The 19,665-nt window shown below is 41.9% G+C and overlaps 1 protein-coding gene across 4 annotated transcripts in view; it reads right to left on the bottom strand.

The window, feature by feature from the left end:
• Positions 1–19,665, bottom strand: part of AKAP10 (A-kinase anchoring protein 10) — a 46,388-nt gene that overhangs the window by 6,712 nt on the left and 20,011 nt on the right. For 3 of the 4 annotated variants that reach the window (XR_011561999.1, XM_019981637.2, XM_070773138.1), the window contains 9 exons: positions 17,153–17,237; positions 16,304–16,427; positions 15,041–15,177; positions 13,157–13,301; positions 11,479–11,652; positions 9,601–9,710; positions 5,726–5,808; positions 2,753–2,805; positions 2,031–2,126 (listed from right to left, as the gene is read on the bottom strand). Coding sequence is in view for 2 of the 4 variants with exons in the window: in XM_019981637.2 (XP_019837196.2) it covers positions 2,031–2,126; positions 2,753–2,805; positions 5,726–5,808; positions 9,601–9,710; positions 11,479–11,652; positions 13,157–13,301; positions 15,041–15,177; positions 16,304–16,427; positions 17,153–17,237 (1,007 nt within the window). In the remaining 2 variants the exon portion in view is untranslated. The remainder of the gene's footprint in view (positions 1–2,030; positions 2,127–2,752; positions 2,806–5,725; positions 5,809–9,600; positions 9,711–11,478; positions 11,653–13,156; positions 13,302–15,040; positions 15,178–16,303; positions 16,428–17,152; positions 17,238–19,665) is intronic. The other variant, XR_011562000.1, reaches the window with a different exon arrangement.

Genomic DNA, 19,665 nt, shown 5'->3' with positions numbered 1-19,665 from the left:
GCAAAGTATACCTGCAGATTTAGACATGAAAAGCACACATGGTAATACAATCTGAACACACAACAATGAAAAGCCTTAAGTTGAAAATCTGCTTTCCAAAATGGTTTCTAAAGAACAGTTTCATACTGTGGAATATTTGATCATCAACATGGTAATGGGGGATCACAGAAACAATCATCTTGCACTTCTTTCTACACCTTTATCTTGCTCTTTGCTATTTTGGGTTTGACTAAGCCGGTGAGGATAAATATAGGTACAAATTATCACCCTTACACAGAAAAGAGGACAGTCTGCAAAAGTGAGCAGAGCTTTGGTCCGAATCAGCTCAGTGAAAAGTTCAAAATTACAACAAGCTCTGATAACAACAGTTCTTAGAGTAAAAAGCTGCAAGGAACGGGTGATGCTGGATCCACATCTCAATTCCTGCCTCCAAACTATGGAGGGTTACAGGGGACATCACGTGAACAGAGGTAGCTTGGGTTCCTAACTCCTGCTAACGTGGGTGACGCAGAGCAGTTTAATGCCATCATCAGGAGTCTGAGCAGAAGTTCTCCTGTCACGTGAAGTCCTCCTGAGTCAACTCAGGTTACAGAATGCAAAGCTAGAAGAACACTGGGAGTCTTTTCTTGAAGAAAACACCAAGGGGCTAAGCGGCTCTCTCCAACTTGCTGGGTTATCTGTGGGGCTCTTGCAGGGACAGCTGGTGAAGCTATAGAAAGACAGGTTGAGGCAAGTCAGAATCTCCTAAGGATTACTGTTGGTGACATCCAGGTAAAGATGGGCAAAGAGATCACACCCATTCTATTCACACCTTCCTAAAACAGTGCTTGAGAGAACCCAAAGTACAAAACCAAATTCACATGAATGGGGAAAGTGAGAGAAGAGGCAACAGCAGTAAAATGGAAGGAAATGGATGCATGTACATGACTGAGCAGACCCCCTCCCCTCAAAGTAACTGATACTCACTTTTATTTCCTTCTTTCTGCTTTCTCTGGGTTTCATTTACTCATTTTCTAGTTTAAGACAGAAGACTGACTTTTCCTCATCTAGTATCAACATTTAATGCTACAAATCTGCCTGTAAGAATGGCTTCAGCAGTTCCCCACAAGCTTGGCCATCCCCCAAGAATGCTGAGGCACTATTTCCAGGGCCCCTGCAGATACCAGCAAGCTGAGAATGCTCGAGCCCCTGACATAGTGTGGGGTGTAGTATTTCCATATAACCCAAACACCTCATCCTGAGTACCTGAAATCACCTCTCGCTTACTTATAATTACCTAATACAATGTAAATACCACATAAATAGTTGCTGGACACGGCAAATCAAGTTCTGCTTTTTGGAGCTTTCTGGAAAATTTTTTTTTAGAAATATATTTTTGATTCATGATTGGCTGAACCATGGATGTGAACCTTTAGATGTGGAGCCCATGAATAGGGAGGGCAGACTCCACTATGCTGTATTTTCAGCCCAAAGCATTTTCTAATTTCCCTTTGGATTTCTTCATTGGCTACTCCTAGCCCCAGGTTCCAGAACTGTCCAGCCTACTGATTTCTAGCAGTTCTTTCCTACAATGGGCATTTTTACCCTACTGTGTAGAGACCAGTACTTGGCCAAGGCCTTGTAAGGACCTCTCTAAATATCTCTGGAGCCTCTTTTCTGTGCAGGCCTTTCTTTTTCCAATACCTTGTCCTATGAGTTCCAGTCACCTTGGGCTCTCTGAACTTCAATTTCTGACTCTTCAACTCAGTTAAGACAATGAACTCGCTAGGCTTCCTCCTCCCTGCACGTTGAAAACTGCTTTGGGGAAGTGAACCAGGTATTACCTCAGTGTTACCCTTCTTGCAGGGGCTACAGCTGTCTACTGCCCGTTGCCTAGTATCTGGAAATAGTCATTTCATTCAGTTAGCCAGTTTTCCGGTTGTTTATCATGAGAGGGCAATTCCTAAAGGCAGGAGCAGAAGTCCCCCTATGTCCTGCACCCTTGTATCTAGATCTAATTCTCTTTTGTTTCATGCAGGCTGGGTCCTTACCTTTGTGGACTTCTCTAACGGCTGATCACACTGGGCCTGCTGCATCACATCACTGACTATCATTTTAGCAATCTTCCAAGCTAGCTCCTCCTGGGCCTAAAAAAGTAATTAAATTGTTGAAAACAGTTATTTGCTAGAAGAATCAACAAACATTAGTGTTCTAAACACAACTGCATATACATATCATTTCTATGTATTTGGAAAGAAGCACATTCCTATTTATCACAGGACCCAGGCCACCCTCTGGTTTTGGTATATTTACATATGATTCACTGGCCCCTCAGAGTCAGCTACAGGCTAGCCAACAGCATGACTAGTTTCATGTTAGATGGTCAAAATCAAACATTTTTCTTCTTCCACTCTCGTCTTTCAATATACCTAACTATCCAAAAAAGCAAACCTCTATTTCTGAAAGTGTACCTGACAGTGAGGAAGGAAACGTTTGAGTTCTGTTGTGGCACTGATCACTGATGTCTGCTGACTGATAGGAACCTGACTGCTTGACTGTTTTCCGTGGTCAGAGTCTTTGGACAGAGGACCACCGCCCCCAGGCAACTGTGAGATCTTGGAAGGGCCACCCCTTCCTGTCACCTCTGAGACAAGGGAACAATAAGGTGCCGTGCTGCTTAAGCAAGAAATAAGGAGAGAGAAAGCCTGAAACCTTACTTGGAATAAATGCCCCTGATAAGACAGAATCTTTTTACACTAAAAGCAGAATTTACCTCATCAGTATTTCCTTGCACCCATTTCTTCATAGCTTGAGAGAACATGGATCCTAGTAAACAAAGCCAAAGTTGAATGCAGACCTCATGCATAATTTTGCATTAAAAAAGATTATTAAAAGCCATTTCCCAGTTTTTAAAAGATAAACTTTAAAATTTAAAAAAAAAATCATTTATTTTTGGCTGCGCTGGGCCTTCGTTGCTGCATGGGCTTTTCTCTAGTTGCAGCGAGTGGGGGCTACTCGCTAGTTGTAGCGCTTCTCACTGTGGCGGCTTCTCTTGTTGCAGAGCACGGGGTCTAGGGTATGCGTGCTTCAGTAGTTATGGCACATGGGCTCAACAGTTGTGGCTCCTGGGCTCCAGAGCACAGGCTCAGCAGTTGTGGCACACAGGCTCAGTTGCTCCGCAGCATATGGGGTCTTCCCAAACTAGGGATCAAACCCACGTCTCCTACATTGGCAGGCAGATTCTTTACCACGGAGCTACCAAGGAAGCCCCAAAAGATTTTTTTTTAAAAAGAGAGAGATATATATATATATATATTTTTTTTTTTTTTGTACAACCTCACTCCCAAATTAAGGCATATAACCATTAACAAAAACTGATTATATTGTTCCCATAAGAGAATATTTAACTTGCAAATATTATGGCTTGAAAAAACTTGGAAAAGCTATTTTAGAGCTTGAGGTTTTTCTTCTGTTCTCAACTAAAGAACTAAAGAAACTATCAACCAGTGTTAAAATTTGCAGTAAACATTCAAAGATCAAATAAAACCACGACCAGGATCTGGCCTTGAGGGCAGAATCTAGCAATACATCAGGAGGTACAATCCTCTGACAGGTGGATGGACATAAATCTTTCAAGACCAGCTCCTCTACAAAAGGGTTTCCAGTGCAGATGCCGCTGCTACATGTTGGATCTCTGGTCTGCGAATTCGCTGGTAAGATCAGCGTTTTAAACAGCCAGGCTCTGTCCAGGCTGTAACAACTTCCTAGGAGACACACAGCCTCTTCACACTGCTACTGCTACTGCTAAGTCACTTCAGTTGTGTCCGACTCTGTGCGACCCCATAGACAGCAGCCCACCAGGCTCCGCCGTCCCTGGGATTCTCCAGGCAAGAATAGTGGAGTGGGTTGCCATTTCCTTCTCCAATGCAGGAAAGTGAAAAGTGAAAGTGAAGTCGCTCAGTCGTGTCCGACTCTTAGCGACCCCATGGACTGCAGCCCACCAGGCTCCTCCATCCATGGAATTTTCCAGGCAAGAGTACTGCAGTGGGGTGCCATTGCCTTCTCCGACATCTGTACTTAATACGCTGAGGCACCACCGAGGAAGGAGGCTAGCTTCTATTTCCATGAGTTAAACACACAGCTTATCCTTTCATGAATACAAACGGGCTCACATTCTAACTCTGCCTTAAACCAAGTGGCTGGCAGACTGTTTCTCAGGCAAGATCCTGATTAGTTCAATGACTGGGTAGTCTATAGTAAACTGTAGCATTCATGAAAAATACAAAACCTGGACCACTTCCCCTTAATACTTTGTATTACTAGCCAGAAGTCGAAATACTGGTCTTGTTAAACTTTATGGCCAGGCACAGTCAATATTACATGGCCACAACATTACATGTTCTGCCTAAAGTCTCAAACGGCTGTTGAACCCACTGAATTTCTTGGCGCTCAGCTCTTTCTCCAGGCTATTGACAGCCTCTACTTGCTAAGGTGTCCCCCTCTTCTAGCAGCACCTCCCCCGCTCCATAGGAGCTTCTTCAGGATCCCGTTGTTTCCTCACCACTTTCTCTGGGGTATCTCATCCCCTCCTTGGCTTCAACTTCCTTCAAAATGCAAATAACTCAAAAATTTGTTCTTGGGTGTCATACCAATACTTAACTTAAAAATTGTCCTAAGACATTTCAAACTTAACCTGCTCCAAGTTGAGCTCTTCTCTCATATACTCTTTTTTTGTAGCCTTCATCTCAGACATTAATTTAATCTTCCATTGAAAATCAACATCATAATGTTTTATCTAGAGAACCCATGTTAAAACCTCATCTGCCTTCCTCATTTACTCTCCCCGTGAATCTGTAACCAAATTCCACGGTGGATGTAGTCTCCTGAATTTCCTCTGTAAGTGTTATAAATCTGACCTAATTCCTGCTACCACTACCTACCCTGAAGTCCTCCTTTCCTTCTACCTACGTTACCAGTGAATCCTACTCCCTGAGTAGCCTCTCTGACACCAGACTCTCCCCAACTGCACTTTATTCCCAGACTATGGCAGAAAGAAGCATCTCACTGCACTCTGCTAGAAATCCCTGCGGCCCAGAAGACAGGACCACAGGCTTCCTAAAAAACACACGAGGGCACTCACAGGGCACACACAGCTCCATCTTCCGCCAGTGCACCGCCACTGCAGGGACCACCCGCTCACAACATCCCTTACAATTCCTTCTTGTTATACTTTCTCCTAGATGGTGTGAAGGTGACTATTAAAATTACCTTGCTTGACCTGAAAGTAAGGTTCCCACATTCTCAGAAGCTTCTGAGATACAGCCACCTTAAAATGTGGCCCTTCCTTCTGTGCTCTATCATCAGGGCTTTAAAATCCAAAATAAAACTATAGGTTGGCAAATGACAAACACTCTCTGCAGCTACCCTCGGCAAGGAGAGGAAGGGAGAGGAAGCAGAGCTGAACTGCAAACAACTGCTGTCAGCACAGTATTCTGAGCCATTGTTTCATGCAGATGTGCCTTCTGTAATGGGAAAGCAAGTTCAGTAACTTCTGATTCAGAGACAGAGACTGTGTGGAGACCTGACTACACCAAGCCCCTGGACTCACTCCTGACTATAAACACAAGGTTAAAGACATGATAGCTATTTTGTAAAATAAACAGTTTAAATCTTCAACAACCCTTCACTTACAGGCAATGACTAACCTGAGTAAAGGCGCGATACAATGTATAAAAACACCACAAACCTTTTGATTTCTTTACATCAGGTTCAGGCTCAGATTCTCGGATGAACTGACCCAAGTCACTAACTCTTCCAAACGTCATCTTCCTAAATAAGTATGAAAAGAACACAATGTCTAACAGTCCATTTGAAATTAAGAAAAAAAATTAAATTTAAACATCTTATCTAGATCTAGAGAACGAGAAATACAATTTATACCTATCCATTTTACTTAGAGTGGGACTTATCTCAAAAAGAATTGTCCCCCACAGAAAGCAAACTTTCTCTAACCTATTAATACCAAAACCCAGTTAATACCAATAACCCCTTAATACCAATAACCATCAATGCCAAATAGTAACATAACACACTATGAAATATTTAGCAACAGTTATGAGCTATAATTAACATTATTTATGGAATAGCACAACACAGTTAAGATGAGGTAAATATGTGTAGACTAACATAGAAAAATCTCCAAACTCACTATTAATGAAAGTACAAGACAGAAATGGAGTGTAATTTCAATCACTTAAACATAAGCCAACAAAAAGATACACTATAACGTAACAGTGATTATCCTGAGAAGGGGAGAAAACAGGCACTGGTTTGTAATCAAAGGGCACAGAAGCCTTATTTGTAAATTTCACTTTTGGAAGAAGAGATCAATATATTTGTATTAGTTAAACTTATTTAAAAGAAGAAAATTTTGTAATGCCTATATATTATTTCATCTCAGGTAAAGCGGATCTTATTCTAGAAACAGCCTTCCTAATAAGTCAGTTAATATATGGGTGCCAATACACCGACTGCTACAGATTTGTTTGCCTTTAGAAAAACTTCAGGAAGATGCTAGAACCATTAAACTAAAACAAACACTAAAATCTATCTCTAAAGATAGAGGAAAAAAATCATTATTTCTCTCACACAAAGAAGACCTTCACAACCCAGATAATCACGATGGTGTGATCACTGACCTAGAGCCAGACATCCTGGAATGTGAAGTCAAGTGGGCCTTAGAAAGCATCACTACAAACAAAGCTAGTGGAGGTGATGGAATTCCAGTTGAGCTATTCCAAATCCTAAAGATGATGCTGTGAAAGTGCTGCACTCAATATGCCAGCAATTTTGGAAAACTCAGCAGTGGCCACAGGACTGGAAAAGGTCAGTTTTCATTCCAATCCCAAAGAAAGGCAATGCCAAAGAATGCTCAAACTACTGCACAATTGCACTCATCTCACACGACAGTAAAGTAATGCTCAAAATTCTCCAAGCCAGGCTTCAGCAATATGTGAACTGTGAACTTCCTGATGTTCAAGTTGGTTTTAGAAAAGGCAGAGGAACCAGAGATCAAATTGCCAACATCCGCTGGATCATGGAAAAAGCAAGAGAGTTCCAGAAAAGCATCTATTTCTGCTTTATTGACTATGCCAAAGCCTTTGACTGTGTGGATCACAATAAACTGTGGAAAATTCTGAAAGAGATGGGAATACCAGACCACCTGATCTGCCTCTTGAGAAATTTGTATGCAGGTCAGGAAGCAACAGTTAGAACTGGACATGGAACAACAGACTGGTTCCAAATAGGAAAAGGAGTTCGTCAAGGCTGTATACTGTCACCGTGTTTATTTAACTTATATGCAGAGTACATCATGAGAAACGCTGGACTGGAAGAAACACAAGCTGGAATCAAGACTGCCGGGAGAAATATCAATAACCTCAGATATGCAGATGACACCACCCTTATGGCAGAAAGTGAAGAGGAACTAAAAAGCCTCTTGATGAAAGTGAAGTGGAGAGTGAAAAAGTTGGCTTAAAGCTCAACATTCAGAAAATGAAGATCATGGCACCGGTCCCAGCACTTCATGGGAAATCGATGGGGAAACAGTGGAAACAGTGTCAGACTTTATTTTTCTGGGCTACAGAAAATCACTACACTGTAAAAATCACTACAGATGGTGACTGCAGCCATGAAATTAAAAGACGCTTACTCCTTGGAAGGAAAGTTACGACCAACCTAGATAGCATATTCAAAAGCAGAGACATTACTTTGCCAACAAAGGTCCGTCTAGTCAAGGCTATGGTTTTTCCTGTGGTCATGTATGGATGTGAGAGTTGGACTGTGAAGAAGGCTGAGCACCGAAGAATTGATGCTTTTGAACTGTGGTGTTGGAGAAGACTCTTGAGAGTCCCTTGGACTGCAAGGAGATCTACCAGTCCACTCTGAAGGAGATCAGCCCTGGGATTTCTTTGGAAGGAATGATGCTAAAGCTGAAACTCCAGTACTTTGGCCACCTCATGTGAAGAGTTGACTCATTGGAAAAGACTGATGATGGGAGGGATTGGGGGCAGGAGGAGAAGGGGACGACAGAGGATGAGATGGCTGGATGGCATCACTGACTCGATGGACCTGAGTCTGAGTGAACTCCGGGGGTTGGTGATGGACAGGGAGGCCTGGTGTGCTGTGATTCATGGTGTCACAAAGAGTCGGACATGACTGAGCGACTGATTTGATCTGATCTGATACATATATTTATTTTACAAATTTAAATTTTATAAATTAACATATTTATTTTACATACAAGAAACACTATAGAAATAAAACATCTTGCAATTGACAGTCTTTCTTAAGGTCTGAAATAAATGAACCAATCATTCCTTAAGAATAAACAGCATCTTTGGGAATTAACTCATTTAGCATTATTCTCTACCATTTCCTGAAAGAAGAAATAAAGATTGCTACAACACTGACGCAGCTGAAGACTGAGTCGCCAAAATAACCTTCTATTTACTTCAAAGCATTTTCGGGACTCCTTGGTCTCCCAACTATCACTTTACTTTCTGGAAAAAGCAATTAAGCATGTTGAAATCCCCTTTCATGGTACTGCCAGGACTGGGGTGGGGTAATCATCCATGCCTTTACACAGGTTTCTGTGTTTTCAATCCATCTTTAGGGAAGAGGAAGTGATATTATGATTTGATCTGTGGTAAAGATTGAGATCACTGCCTTTCTGTTTTAGGATAAAATAAACAACCAAGTTAACTGCAAAATACAAAGGAATCATTCTATTCCGTTTCCCCAAATACAGCTGGTTCCCCATATCTGCAGGTTCCAGATCTACAGACTCAATCAACGACCGATTGAAAATATTCAGAGAAAAAAAAATCTAGAAAGTTTCAAATAGCAAGACTTGAATTTCCTGTGCACTGGCAACTATTTACACAGCATTTACATTGTATTTACAACTACTTACAAAAAATTGACGTTCTGTTAGATATTATAAGTAATCAAGAGATGATTTATACGGGTTTAAAATATCAGGCCATTTCATACAAGGCACTCGAGCATCCTCAGACTCTGGTGTCTGAGGGGGTCCTGCAATCCCCTTCAGTTACTGACGGCCAATGGTACAGTATGTACCAATGGACAATGGTATAGTCCATGATAAATGCTTCAGCGTCTTTGTAGTTTAAAACAGAGACTTCAAAATAGCTAACATAGGAATCAAATGAAACATGGACAAGACAGCCTAGCACACATTATGTAAACATGACATGCATCAGTGTCATACACAGTGGTGGAATGAGGATGGCAATGGAATCCACTGAGCGCTCACTGCTATCAGGCAATGTTTTCAATGCTTTTCACGTACTATCTCATTTAACCCCCTCACCAACCCAACGAAGCAGGACTCATTCTCGTTTCACGGATGAAAAACTGGAGAGCATTAGGCAGCTTGCCATCAGCAGTTGAGCCAAGATTAAGCCCAGGAAGTCACTCCTGAGCCTTCACCCTCAACTGCACTCTACTGCACTACATGTAAAAGGGGAGGGCATAGATGAGACAGTGGAAACAACTTTACATTTTAGATTAAAAAAAATTTTTTAAAAAGATGCTTACCCTGCATATGTCCGTTGATACAAAGATTCTGGATCCAGACTTGCAGCATCTACAATTATCGCTTCATCAAAATTTTTCAGAATCTTAACACTGGCTTTTTTCACACTGGACTACAACAGAAATTGTGAAATTAGTGTATGTTATTCAGGAGTCCAGTCAGTCCTGGGTTTGGAATGACAGATTTATACAATATCTTCAGTGTTTAAAACACACACACTTTCCACTAAATCCTGTCACGAATGAGATGCTTAAAAGCAATGATCCTAAGACTCAAACATAAGTGCAGGAGCTAAGCACAATACCGATGCATATGACGTGTGCATCCATAGGCCACATGTGTTTTCCCTAAGGAATCGAGTTCCAGCAACTGAGCTTATGTTCTCAACTGTGTAAAGCTCCTTTCTTTCATGCAGATGTATCTTGGCTGATAAATCTAAAGTCCAACTTTCATGGGATCAAAATGAATGCTTTTGATTCTTAGTGTGGCCATGTGACAAAACAGATGGAGGAAACTTGCTAAGATGATAGTATTTTACCTCCCACTCCTCATGCCCACAAAGAAAGCAAGAGAGAACTGGTACTTCTATGAAATAGAGGCATGGGTTGACCCAGTGACTCCACTTCTAAAATTCAATCATAAATAATTTATACAAAATGACTTATACACAAGATTATTTGTTGCAGCATTGTTTAAAGTAACAACAGATTGATCTGTGGAGTTAAAGTCCTCCTTCCCTATCAGAATCCTGACTAGCTTCTTCGTAGACATGGACAAGCTAATCCTAAAATTCATATGGAACTGCAAGAGACCTCAAACCATCAAAACAATCTTGAGAAAGAAGAACTAAGTTGGAGGACTCTGATTTCCCAATTTCACAACTTATTACAAAGGAACAGTAATCAAGACTGAGTTAAACAGTCATCATTTGACCCAGCCATCCTACTCCTAGGTATGTACACCAGAGAAATGAAAACATACATCCACACAAAAGCTGTACAGCAGCGTGATTCCTAACAGCCAAAACAATAACCCCGACGTCCACAAGCTGAGGAGTGAACAAAACGTGGTGTCTCTACGATGGAGCAGCACTTGGCCATAAGAAGAACAAAGTTCTAACACATGCTAAAACCACAGATGAACCTCGAAAAAGAAGCCAGCCACAAAGACAACGTATCACAAGGTTCCACTTACATGAGACATCTGGAACAGGCAAATCTATAGGGACAGAAAGTCAACTAGCAGTCACCTAGGGCTGGAGGAACGAGGACTTGGAGGGCGAGAGTTAAAGGGTACAGGCCTCCTTTCTTGGGTGAAAAAATGTTCTATAACTAATTGTGGTCAGAGTTAAGCAACTCTATAAATATACTACAAAACCACTGAATTATACAGTGTAAATGGATAAACTGTACGGTATGTGAAGTATATCTCAATAAGGTTGTACGAAAAAAGAAAGAAAAGAGGAGGACAGTGGCAGGAAGGGGACAAGAGTGTCTGACAACCTGGTAAGGTGCTCTCTTTCTTGATCTAGATGCTGGTCACATGGGTTAGGTTTGCTTATCTAAATTCTTCGAGCTCTACATGATTATGAAATGTAGACTCTTCTGAAACATATTATTATACTTCAACCAAAAATGTAAAAATACTTTTTATGGTTAGCACCTAGACCTTTGTGTCGAAACAAAAACAGCATTCTACTGGCTTGGCCAAAAAGTTAATTCGGGTTTGTCAATCGTCAGAAAGATTTTGGTTAGAATATCTAGTAAGTAGGCTAATTTTATCTCTCCTTGTTTCTTCCACAACCTAAAGCATATAAACGGGGTCTATAATGCTAGAATCTGAGTGAAAAGGTCCTAATGGCTGGGCACACGGGTTACTACCTGAGAGGTGGCGCTGTCGGCAGCCCCAGGGTGGGAGTCGTCAGGAGGACCCATAGAGCCTGGAGCCGTCAGCGAGCCACTCCCTCCCAGGAACTCGTCTCCTCGAACCGAGTGGATGAGATCGTTCAAGTATTTATAATACAGATTGCTGGACAAAAAGCCAGGCAAAAAGACCTGAAAGAGAAGACACCTTGTTAATGCTACCAGTTTATAGGCCCCCCTCCGGAAAACTAGCCGTGAAACTACTGAATCTGGACTTCCTAGTGACCAGGGAGCGAATGTAATTTGAAATTAGATTTTTCTGGTTTGTTACAAATACTGAAGTCTTCGTGTATATGTTGATTTTGACTTCTGGACGTATTTCTTTAAGATAATTTACCAGGAGTGTGACTACTGAGTTCAACTCATGAAAACTTCAGCTTTGATAAATCCTAAGGATAATCACTAGCAGTATTATCAAGGCATCTATTCTGACACAGGCTTTCCAACACTGGCATCTGTTTTTTCATATCACCGTTATATAAACATCTAATGTACACAGATGTTTACGTTTGCATTTAAAAATTATTAATGATCCTAAGCTCCCATTATTATTACTGGCATTTCCTATGTTCAACTTTTCCTTTACTGTATTCAGCACAACTATAAATATTGATGTCTGTGTTTCACATATGCCTTCCTCCTAGACAGAGCTGCAGGAGGGCAGAATCCATGTTTTTTCTTCTGTTTACCCCTGTAACAACATCCAGCATAGAAATACTCGAAGTATTAGTGAAGAAGGCACACGTTGTTCTCCCCATTTACCTACTTGATAGTACTGTATGTACTCTGATACTCTATTTTTCTCTTTTATTATCCAGAAAGTTTACATTCTTTGTATGATATAGATCTTGAAGTTTCCCTGTAAGATTAGACAATGTTTATTTTAATCATGAAAAAATGATCAGCCCTGGACAAGAGCTATCCAGTTTCCCAGCAGCGCCCTGCCACACTCCTGACACTCAGGTTTGAGGGGTGGTCATGCAGCAGTGTAATTAATCCCTTTCCACCTGATGCACCAGCCAGACAGGAGAGGAACCACCTCATGGGCTTATCCTGGGCTCTGTGCCATTCCCAGTAAAAACTGCTCTAGTTCATCAGAGAATAACTGAGGCATAAGTTCCAACTCTTTATCAATAATAAGCAGCTATTAGCACTTACCTTGTAAGTGACACCGATACAAAAAACTAACATTCCAACCCTGTTGGAGGGTTTGGTGAAAAATTTGGATCATCCCTAAGCTAACTTTGCTCAGTACTATCAGTTATCTAAAAGCTATGATACAGTAATAACAGCAGTTAACATTCTTTAACGCTTACGATGTGTCAGGGGCTACGTTACTAGTAAGCACTCTACATGTCTTACCTCACTTTCATCCTCAAAACACTTCTGAGGTTAAGTACCTGTATGAGCCCCACCTCAGAGAGGAGGAAAATGGCATTAAAGGACTTCGGGAGCTGCCTGGGTCCCTCGGCCTATAGGGTTGAGATTAATACACACCAAGCCAGACTCAAAGCCTTTGCTCTTAATCATCATCGCACTATTTCAGTTGTCTACTATTGTGTTTCTCTGCATTTCATTTTCTGACTTACACCAGGAAAAACTTACTATAGTTTAACACTTCTGGGGTTTTGGTTACCTTCTCCATGGTCGTCCAGGCCTGACGTAATGGAGTTGTGAAACAGTTAGGGAGTGGCCCACCTTCCCGGCAGATGTTGGATTCAATTTCTAGTCGCACAACATCGTCGAACCCAAGAGGGTGTGTGGCCTGGAGGGAGAAGTACCTATAGCAGAAAGACGGCCAAAGTCAACCCATATCCCAGCAACCACAGTGCCTTCTGGCACCGACTCCAGAGACCCTCCTACGAGGCTCATGCAGACCTAGGCCTACAGAGCTGGGTGGAGGGCAGCCCTGCAGCGACCTTTCCTCCCACCACATCTGAGCATTCTGCAGCTTCCAGCTCCTCTTTACAACAAAAATACAGAAAGGCTAATGAAACAGGATATTAGGAAAAAAAAGAAAAGCGGAAGAGTAGGAACGGGTAAAGTCAAATTTGGCATAATGACCTTGATAAAACAATAGTGCTGGTGGGCGTCTTCATTTGAAGACGGCTCCCGGTTTGGACTCGGGACCCAGGGCAGACGGCGCCCCTGCGAGGGGTGCACTGAGCTCCGCCAGGTCCTCACTGCGGCCACTCTTCTGCTCCAGCACAGAAAACCCCGCTTTCTCGTTATCAGTATTTTCTTAACAAAAAGTGAGCTTCCTCCCACCTTGCAACAAGTAAGTTGGCAAATATTCCTCCATGCTTTTAATTGTGGGACAAGACATAACAAAAATTTCTTTTGGCCACACTATGTGGCTTGCGGGATCTTAGATCTTAGACCTGGGCTTGAACCTAGGCCCCAGATTCAATCCCTGAAATCGCAGAATTCTAACCACTGGATCATGAGGGAACTACCCCGAATTTCTAAACGTACACATCGGCCATTTAATGTCCATATAACAATGTTTCTTGTACAGTATTTTCCCACAAATATATTATACTAAAATAAACACTGGACAAACATTAGAACCGCATCCAAGTCCTGTCACTAATCTGTCCTGTGACTTTGAGACATTCATCACCCGTGTGGGCCCTGGTGTTCTCATCAGCAAACTGGGAAAATCAGACCAGACTCTCACCGGGCTATTCATCAGGATCACCAGATGTCTTTACAGAGAAAGATTCCTGGGTCATACTTCAAACCCGCCGAGTCAGAATATCTTCCACCAGAGGGCAGGAAATCTATTTTTGGCAAGTTCCTAGGTGACACTTGCACTGACAGGAGCACGAGCATGCCTGGCACGCGGAAACCCCTGACCCAGATGCTCTCAGCTCTCTGCCAACCCTAAGGTCCCAGTGATTTTTTCTTTACCCTCAAGCTGTCTTCTTAGCAAGTGCTTGTGGATACAAACATCACACTGCTTTTCTTCACAGAAGGAGAAAAGTTGGATGAAAATGAGGAGCAGACACAGTTTCCAATTCCATTCCCTGTCAGACTGTGCTGCCATCTCATCTTCAGGGAAAGCTAATGAAAAAGTGCTCTCTGCTAAGCGGTCAGTCTGGCTGAGTAGCCACTGAGCCCTCTACAATATATTCCTGTTGGTTTCATCTTCTTTCATGTCCCAACCCAAGTTTTCAATCACCCAAAGCGCCAATGAGTCTGCTCATGCCAGTGCCTCCTCCAAGAACATTCTTTCCCACCTTCTTTGGCGACAGAATCCAATTCACTCTTCAGGATGCAATCAAATCTTCCTTCTGTGAAGCCCTCAGTGACCTCCACGCTCCCCACACACCCCGCTTTCCCACCAGCACCTTGTGTTCTAGGAACCCCCACTTTGCACACACCAGTAAGCAGCTCCTCCGTGGCTCCCTGCAAGCTCCCTGATGGCAGAGACCCAGGTGACCCACCTTTACTACCCAAGAGCACATGAAACGCTCAGTATCTGCTAAGTGCCGAAGTCCTCCACCACCTGACTCACTTGTCGTATAAGATCATGGCGTCATTCTGCGCCTCCTGTCCGTCATACTGCCCTTTTTTGGCAGCGAGCTGAGACTGGAAGTTGTCTGCTGCCAACCAGAATTGTAGGATATTCACTGCATCCTCTTTCTCCATGTACTGGGAAGTAAACATACAAAAGAGGAAAATCAGACTGAAAATCTGTAAACAGATTTCTCTCACCATTTCTCATCTATATATAAACACCAACTATTAAAATACAGGACACCAAGAGAAGAAATCCCCACAAAACCACCCACTTCCCAAAGATCCACTTGCTCAGTTAATGCCAGTCAGCAACTTACAGTCATTTGAGATTGAAAAATATTAAAATATTGTTTTAGGGGGGGAAAAAACCAAGAAACAAACCCCCCCGCCAATCAAAACAAACAAACAACTCTAAGCAACAACAGAAACTCTACCACCACACAGCTGAAAGCAAATTTCAGTGAACAGGAGTTAAAATTAAAGGTGGATTAGTGGTTCCTTGCTGCCAAGCATACAAAAAATAAACCAATTGGACCCAATCTCGAACACCTGATTATTTCCACCATTCCACGCAGCCACAGCAACCTGAACAAATGCTCAATTAAACTTAAGGTAAAGAGAGGGGGTGAGAACTTGAATCAGCTAAGTAACTGTACCCTGGTGAGGAGGTAGGATGCAGGTATGGGTCTAAGTGACCACTCTGTGAGACTAGGAACCCTCTACCCCGACTTCAAAGTCACTTGCTTTGCAACAATTTCATTAGCTGAAGCCTAACGCACCCCATCACACTAAACTGCATGCCTCAAGGAGATGAGTTTACTCACTGCTCCTTGCAAATGCTTCGCTGGGTAATCCTATCACATGGCTCAAGTAAAATGATGACACAGCAGAAAAAAATTCACTACTTTCCCTTCTCTCTTCTTAAGTCTGGTCTGCAAACATTTATGCATTGAAATCAAGTATCAAATTCTGTGGTTTTAAAACAGCTCTAAGTAGTTAAAAATCTGCATTCTTTTATAAGCAGTTTAATTAGGTTTTTCAAAATTATAGTTATTTTACACTGAATTTTCAAGTTCTCTTTAATGCCATTCAAGTATTCTTGCCATTAGATACAACACAGTAATTGAGGTATTTAAACCCAACTGATGTGTTTACAAATAACTTGTCTCCTCTATGTTAGTTTCCACAGGCAGGGCCCCAGCATTTACAGCTTAGAGGCTGGAATCTAACAGAGTGTGAAAGGAAATGCAGAATTTACCTCTGAGAAATAAAAGAGGGCTGACTCACAGAAGAGAATGTCAGCCAGGTAAACAGTTCCACTGGTCAGCACTTCAATCTGGTATTTACAGAAATGGTGACTTCGTAGAAACTCACTAAAGTGCCTGCATGTGGACAAAAAGGTAAAATTTGAGGGACCAACCGAGGAAAGAGCTCTGCTGGGAAGCACACACTCTTTCCGCGCTGTGCCCGCTGTGCCTCACAGCCTGGGTCAGCACACCCTCCCTTCCCACGGTGTCTCCCTGACTCCTCTCCCTGCAGCAACCTCTCCCCTCTCTTACTGGCTTGCAGCTCCCCTCTAGCATTGAACACATGCTACCTCCTACTGCAGTAACCAAGCAACATGCCCTGTTACTCTCAGGCTGTAATCTCCTTCAGCAGGTACTACAGCTAACTGTGCGCAGCACCCTTTCCACAAATCTTAAATGAAAGAATGAATACGGAGATTTTTTTGAGGGCATGTGGATTTAGTGCTACGGCATCCATTAAGGTTACAGCATGTACTAACAATCAGGATATCCACCTGAAGACACATGTTGTTTAAGCAGATACACTACAGTCACAATCTCCCCCAGTGACTTCAGAATTAAAAACAAATTCTTTTAACTTAAGAAATATCAAAATTAAAAATACAAATCTGTTTTACTTTTACTAGGACTTACATAATTTGTATTTAAAAGAAACCATTGCCCAAGATAGTTTGAGAGGATGCCTATAAGATCCTGTAAACATTCAAAGTATTTAAACCCTCAAAGATAACTTGGTTTTCTCCTGAGACTGAACCGAAATTCCCAAGACCATAGAATGTGGGTGTGTGAAACCGACGTACTCGTGCTCCATTGCACTGAAGACTATGGACTGTGCAGAAACGAAACAGTTGGGATCCACCTGCCCGTCTTCTCCACAAATCTTTGCTGTAAAAGAAATGGTAAATAACTTTTTCTCTAAATCCAAACTATACACATCTGCAAATCAAAGCAGGCAATAACTGTAAAGCCATCAAGATTAGCAGGTTTTAATGCAATTAAAAGAAAATACAGGTAAACAGCTGATCATGAGGTAAGGAATCTCTTTCTAAGCATACATGCAAAAGCAAAAATCAAAAGATTCAATATGAAATTAATTTCTTTAAAACACTCCTAAAACAAAAGGGCAGACTGAGAGAAAAGAGTTGCAGCATATATGACAGTTTAAAAATGATAGATTATTTTCATTCATGTATTAAGAGCTCTTACAAACTTACAAGAAAGTCTCAAAAGAAAAATGAACAAAGGACAGGAAAAGAAAATTCACTGAAGGACAAATATAAAATGGCCAATTAAAAACATATGCATGCTCACTAGTAACCAAGGAAATATAATAATGGATTACAATAATGAAGCACATCACCTTTTGTCTAGTAAACTGGCACAAAATCGTTTTAACAATCCATTTGCTTAACTGTTTAATGATACACACACTTGAGCACGGACATGGGAAAACTGACCCTTGTGTTAGTGGGCATATAAACTGATGTATTTAACTGGGCATATAAACTGGCAGTTTCTAGCACAAGCTTTAAAAATGAACATATCCCCATTCCTCAAAATATGAACATACCCTTTCAATCAGCAATTCTATTTCTAGGATGGTAACCTAAGGAACTATAGATTTATGAAAAATAGTTACCTCTTTATCAAAAGCTCTCTCCTTTTCTCAGCTACCCCAGACAGGTTAGTTATCAATTGGTACAAACACCTAAAGGAATTGCTAGCGAACGATTTCCAACATTCTAATCTGTTCAGACACCTAACAGTTATCATTAGGCACAGGTGGTCTTGGGAAGTCTAGAAGATGGTAGCAACAAATTTTCACATAGAAACAACATAGAAAACCCCAAATTCCATGACGACACTTGGAATGAAACTGGTTGAAAATTCCAAAATACAAGCAGATGGGGACAAGCCACCAACAGCCACAAGGCCCGTGTGTTACAGGCGTCTGTGTGGGAGAGGAAAAGGGAAACACATGGACAGCACCTGTTAGCCTGACACAGACAGAAGGAATGCACTGGGAGTGGGGCGACTGACAGAAGCAGCTTAGCTGAGACCGGGAGGGGATCTGCTATTCCCAAATAATGAGTAAAGACCCAGAGAGCCCCACGCTGGGAAGAACCTGCTTGGAGAGGAATAACAGGCTATACTTCATAAATCAAAACACTTAATTTTTGCAATCAAAAACTCAAAACTGAGTAATGGGACTTAATAGGAGTATCAGTTTAGTTCAGTTCAAACGCTCAGTCTTGTCCAACTCTTTGCGACCCTATGTATCGCAGCATGCCAGGCCTCCCTGTCCATCACCAACTCCCTGAGTTCACTCAGACTCACGTCCATTGAGTCAGTGATGCCATCCAGCCATCTTATCCTCTGTCGTCCCCTTCTCCTCCTGCCCCCAATCCCTCCCAACATCAGAGTCTTTTCCAATGAGTCAACTCTTCGCAGGAGGTGGCCAAAGTATTGAAGTTTCAGCTTCATCATCATTCCTTCCAAAGAAATCCCAGGGCTGATCTTCAGAATGGACTGGTTGGATCTCCCTGCAGTCCAAGGGACTCTCAAGAGTCTTCTCCAACACCACAGTTTAAAAGCACTTCGGCGCTCAGCTTTCTTCACAGTCCAACTCTCACATCCATACATGACCACTGGAAAAACCATAGCCTTGACTAGACGGACCTTTGTTGGCAAAGTAATATCTCTGCTTTTGAATATGCTATCTAGGTTGGTCATAACTTTTCTTCCAAGGAGTAAGCAACTTTTAATTTCATGGCTGCAGTCACCATCTGCAGTGATTTTGGAGCCCAAAAATATTATTTGCAACCCCGTGAATCACAGCACGCCAGGCCTGACACTGTTTCCACTCTTTCCCCATCTATTTCCCATGAAGTGATGGGACCACATGCCATGATCTTCGTTTTCTGATAATAAATATCTATTCAATGTATAATGAACCACTTCTATCTGTGACTATAGGCATACGAGGTCTTTCTGATACAACATAGTAAAAGCTTTCAAAACATTTAAAAAATTACGACAGAAAAATTTATATACCTATGCATGATGGAAAAAAGAAACAATTTTCAGAAGTGCTGTTTGTTTGCCCTTACTACTGTGAAGCACTTTGATTTTTCTAGTCTTTTTTTGCAAGGGAGGTGGGGATGGTGGCGAAGACCTAAGAGGAGACTGGTCCTAATCTGCAGCATGAAAAACACTGCCAAATAGCCTACCAGGTAGGGTCTGGTTTCAAAGCCTAACTCTGCCATGTCTGAGCCTTATCGAGGGCAAATGTTATAGACAGCAGGTGTGCACT

This window comes from Bos indicus, chromosome 19 (genome assembly GCF_029378745.1).
Source record: "Bos indicus isolate NIAB-ARS_2022 breed Sahiwal x Tharparkar chromosome 19, NIAB-ARS_B.indTharparkar_mat_pri_1.0, whole genome shotgun sequence".
Taxonomy (NCBI): Eukaryota; Metazoa; Chordata; class Mammalia; order Artiodactyla; family Bovidae; genus Bos; species Bos indicus.
Note: the sequence above shows the minus strand (reverse complement) of the source record. Positions and strands in the feature narration are given on the sequence as shown.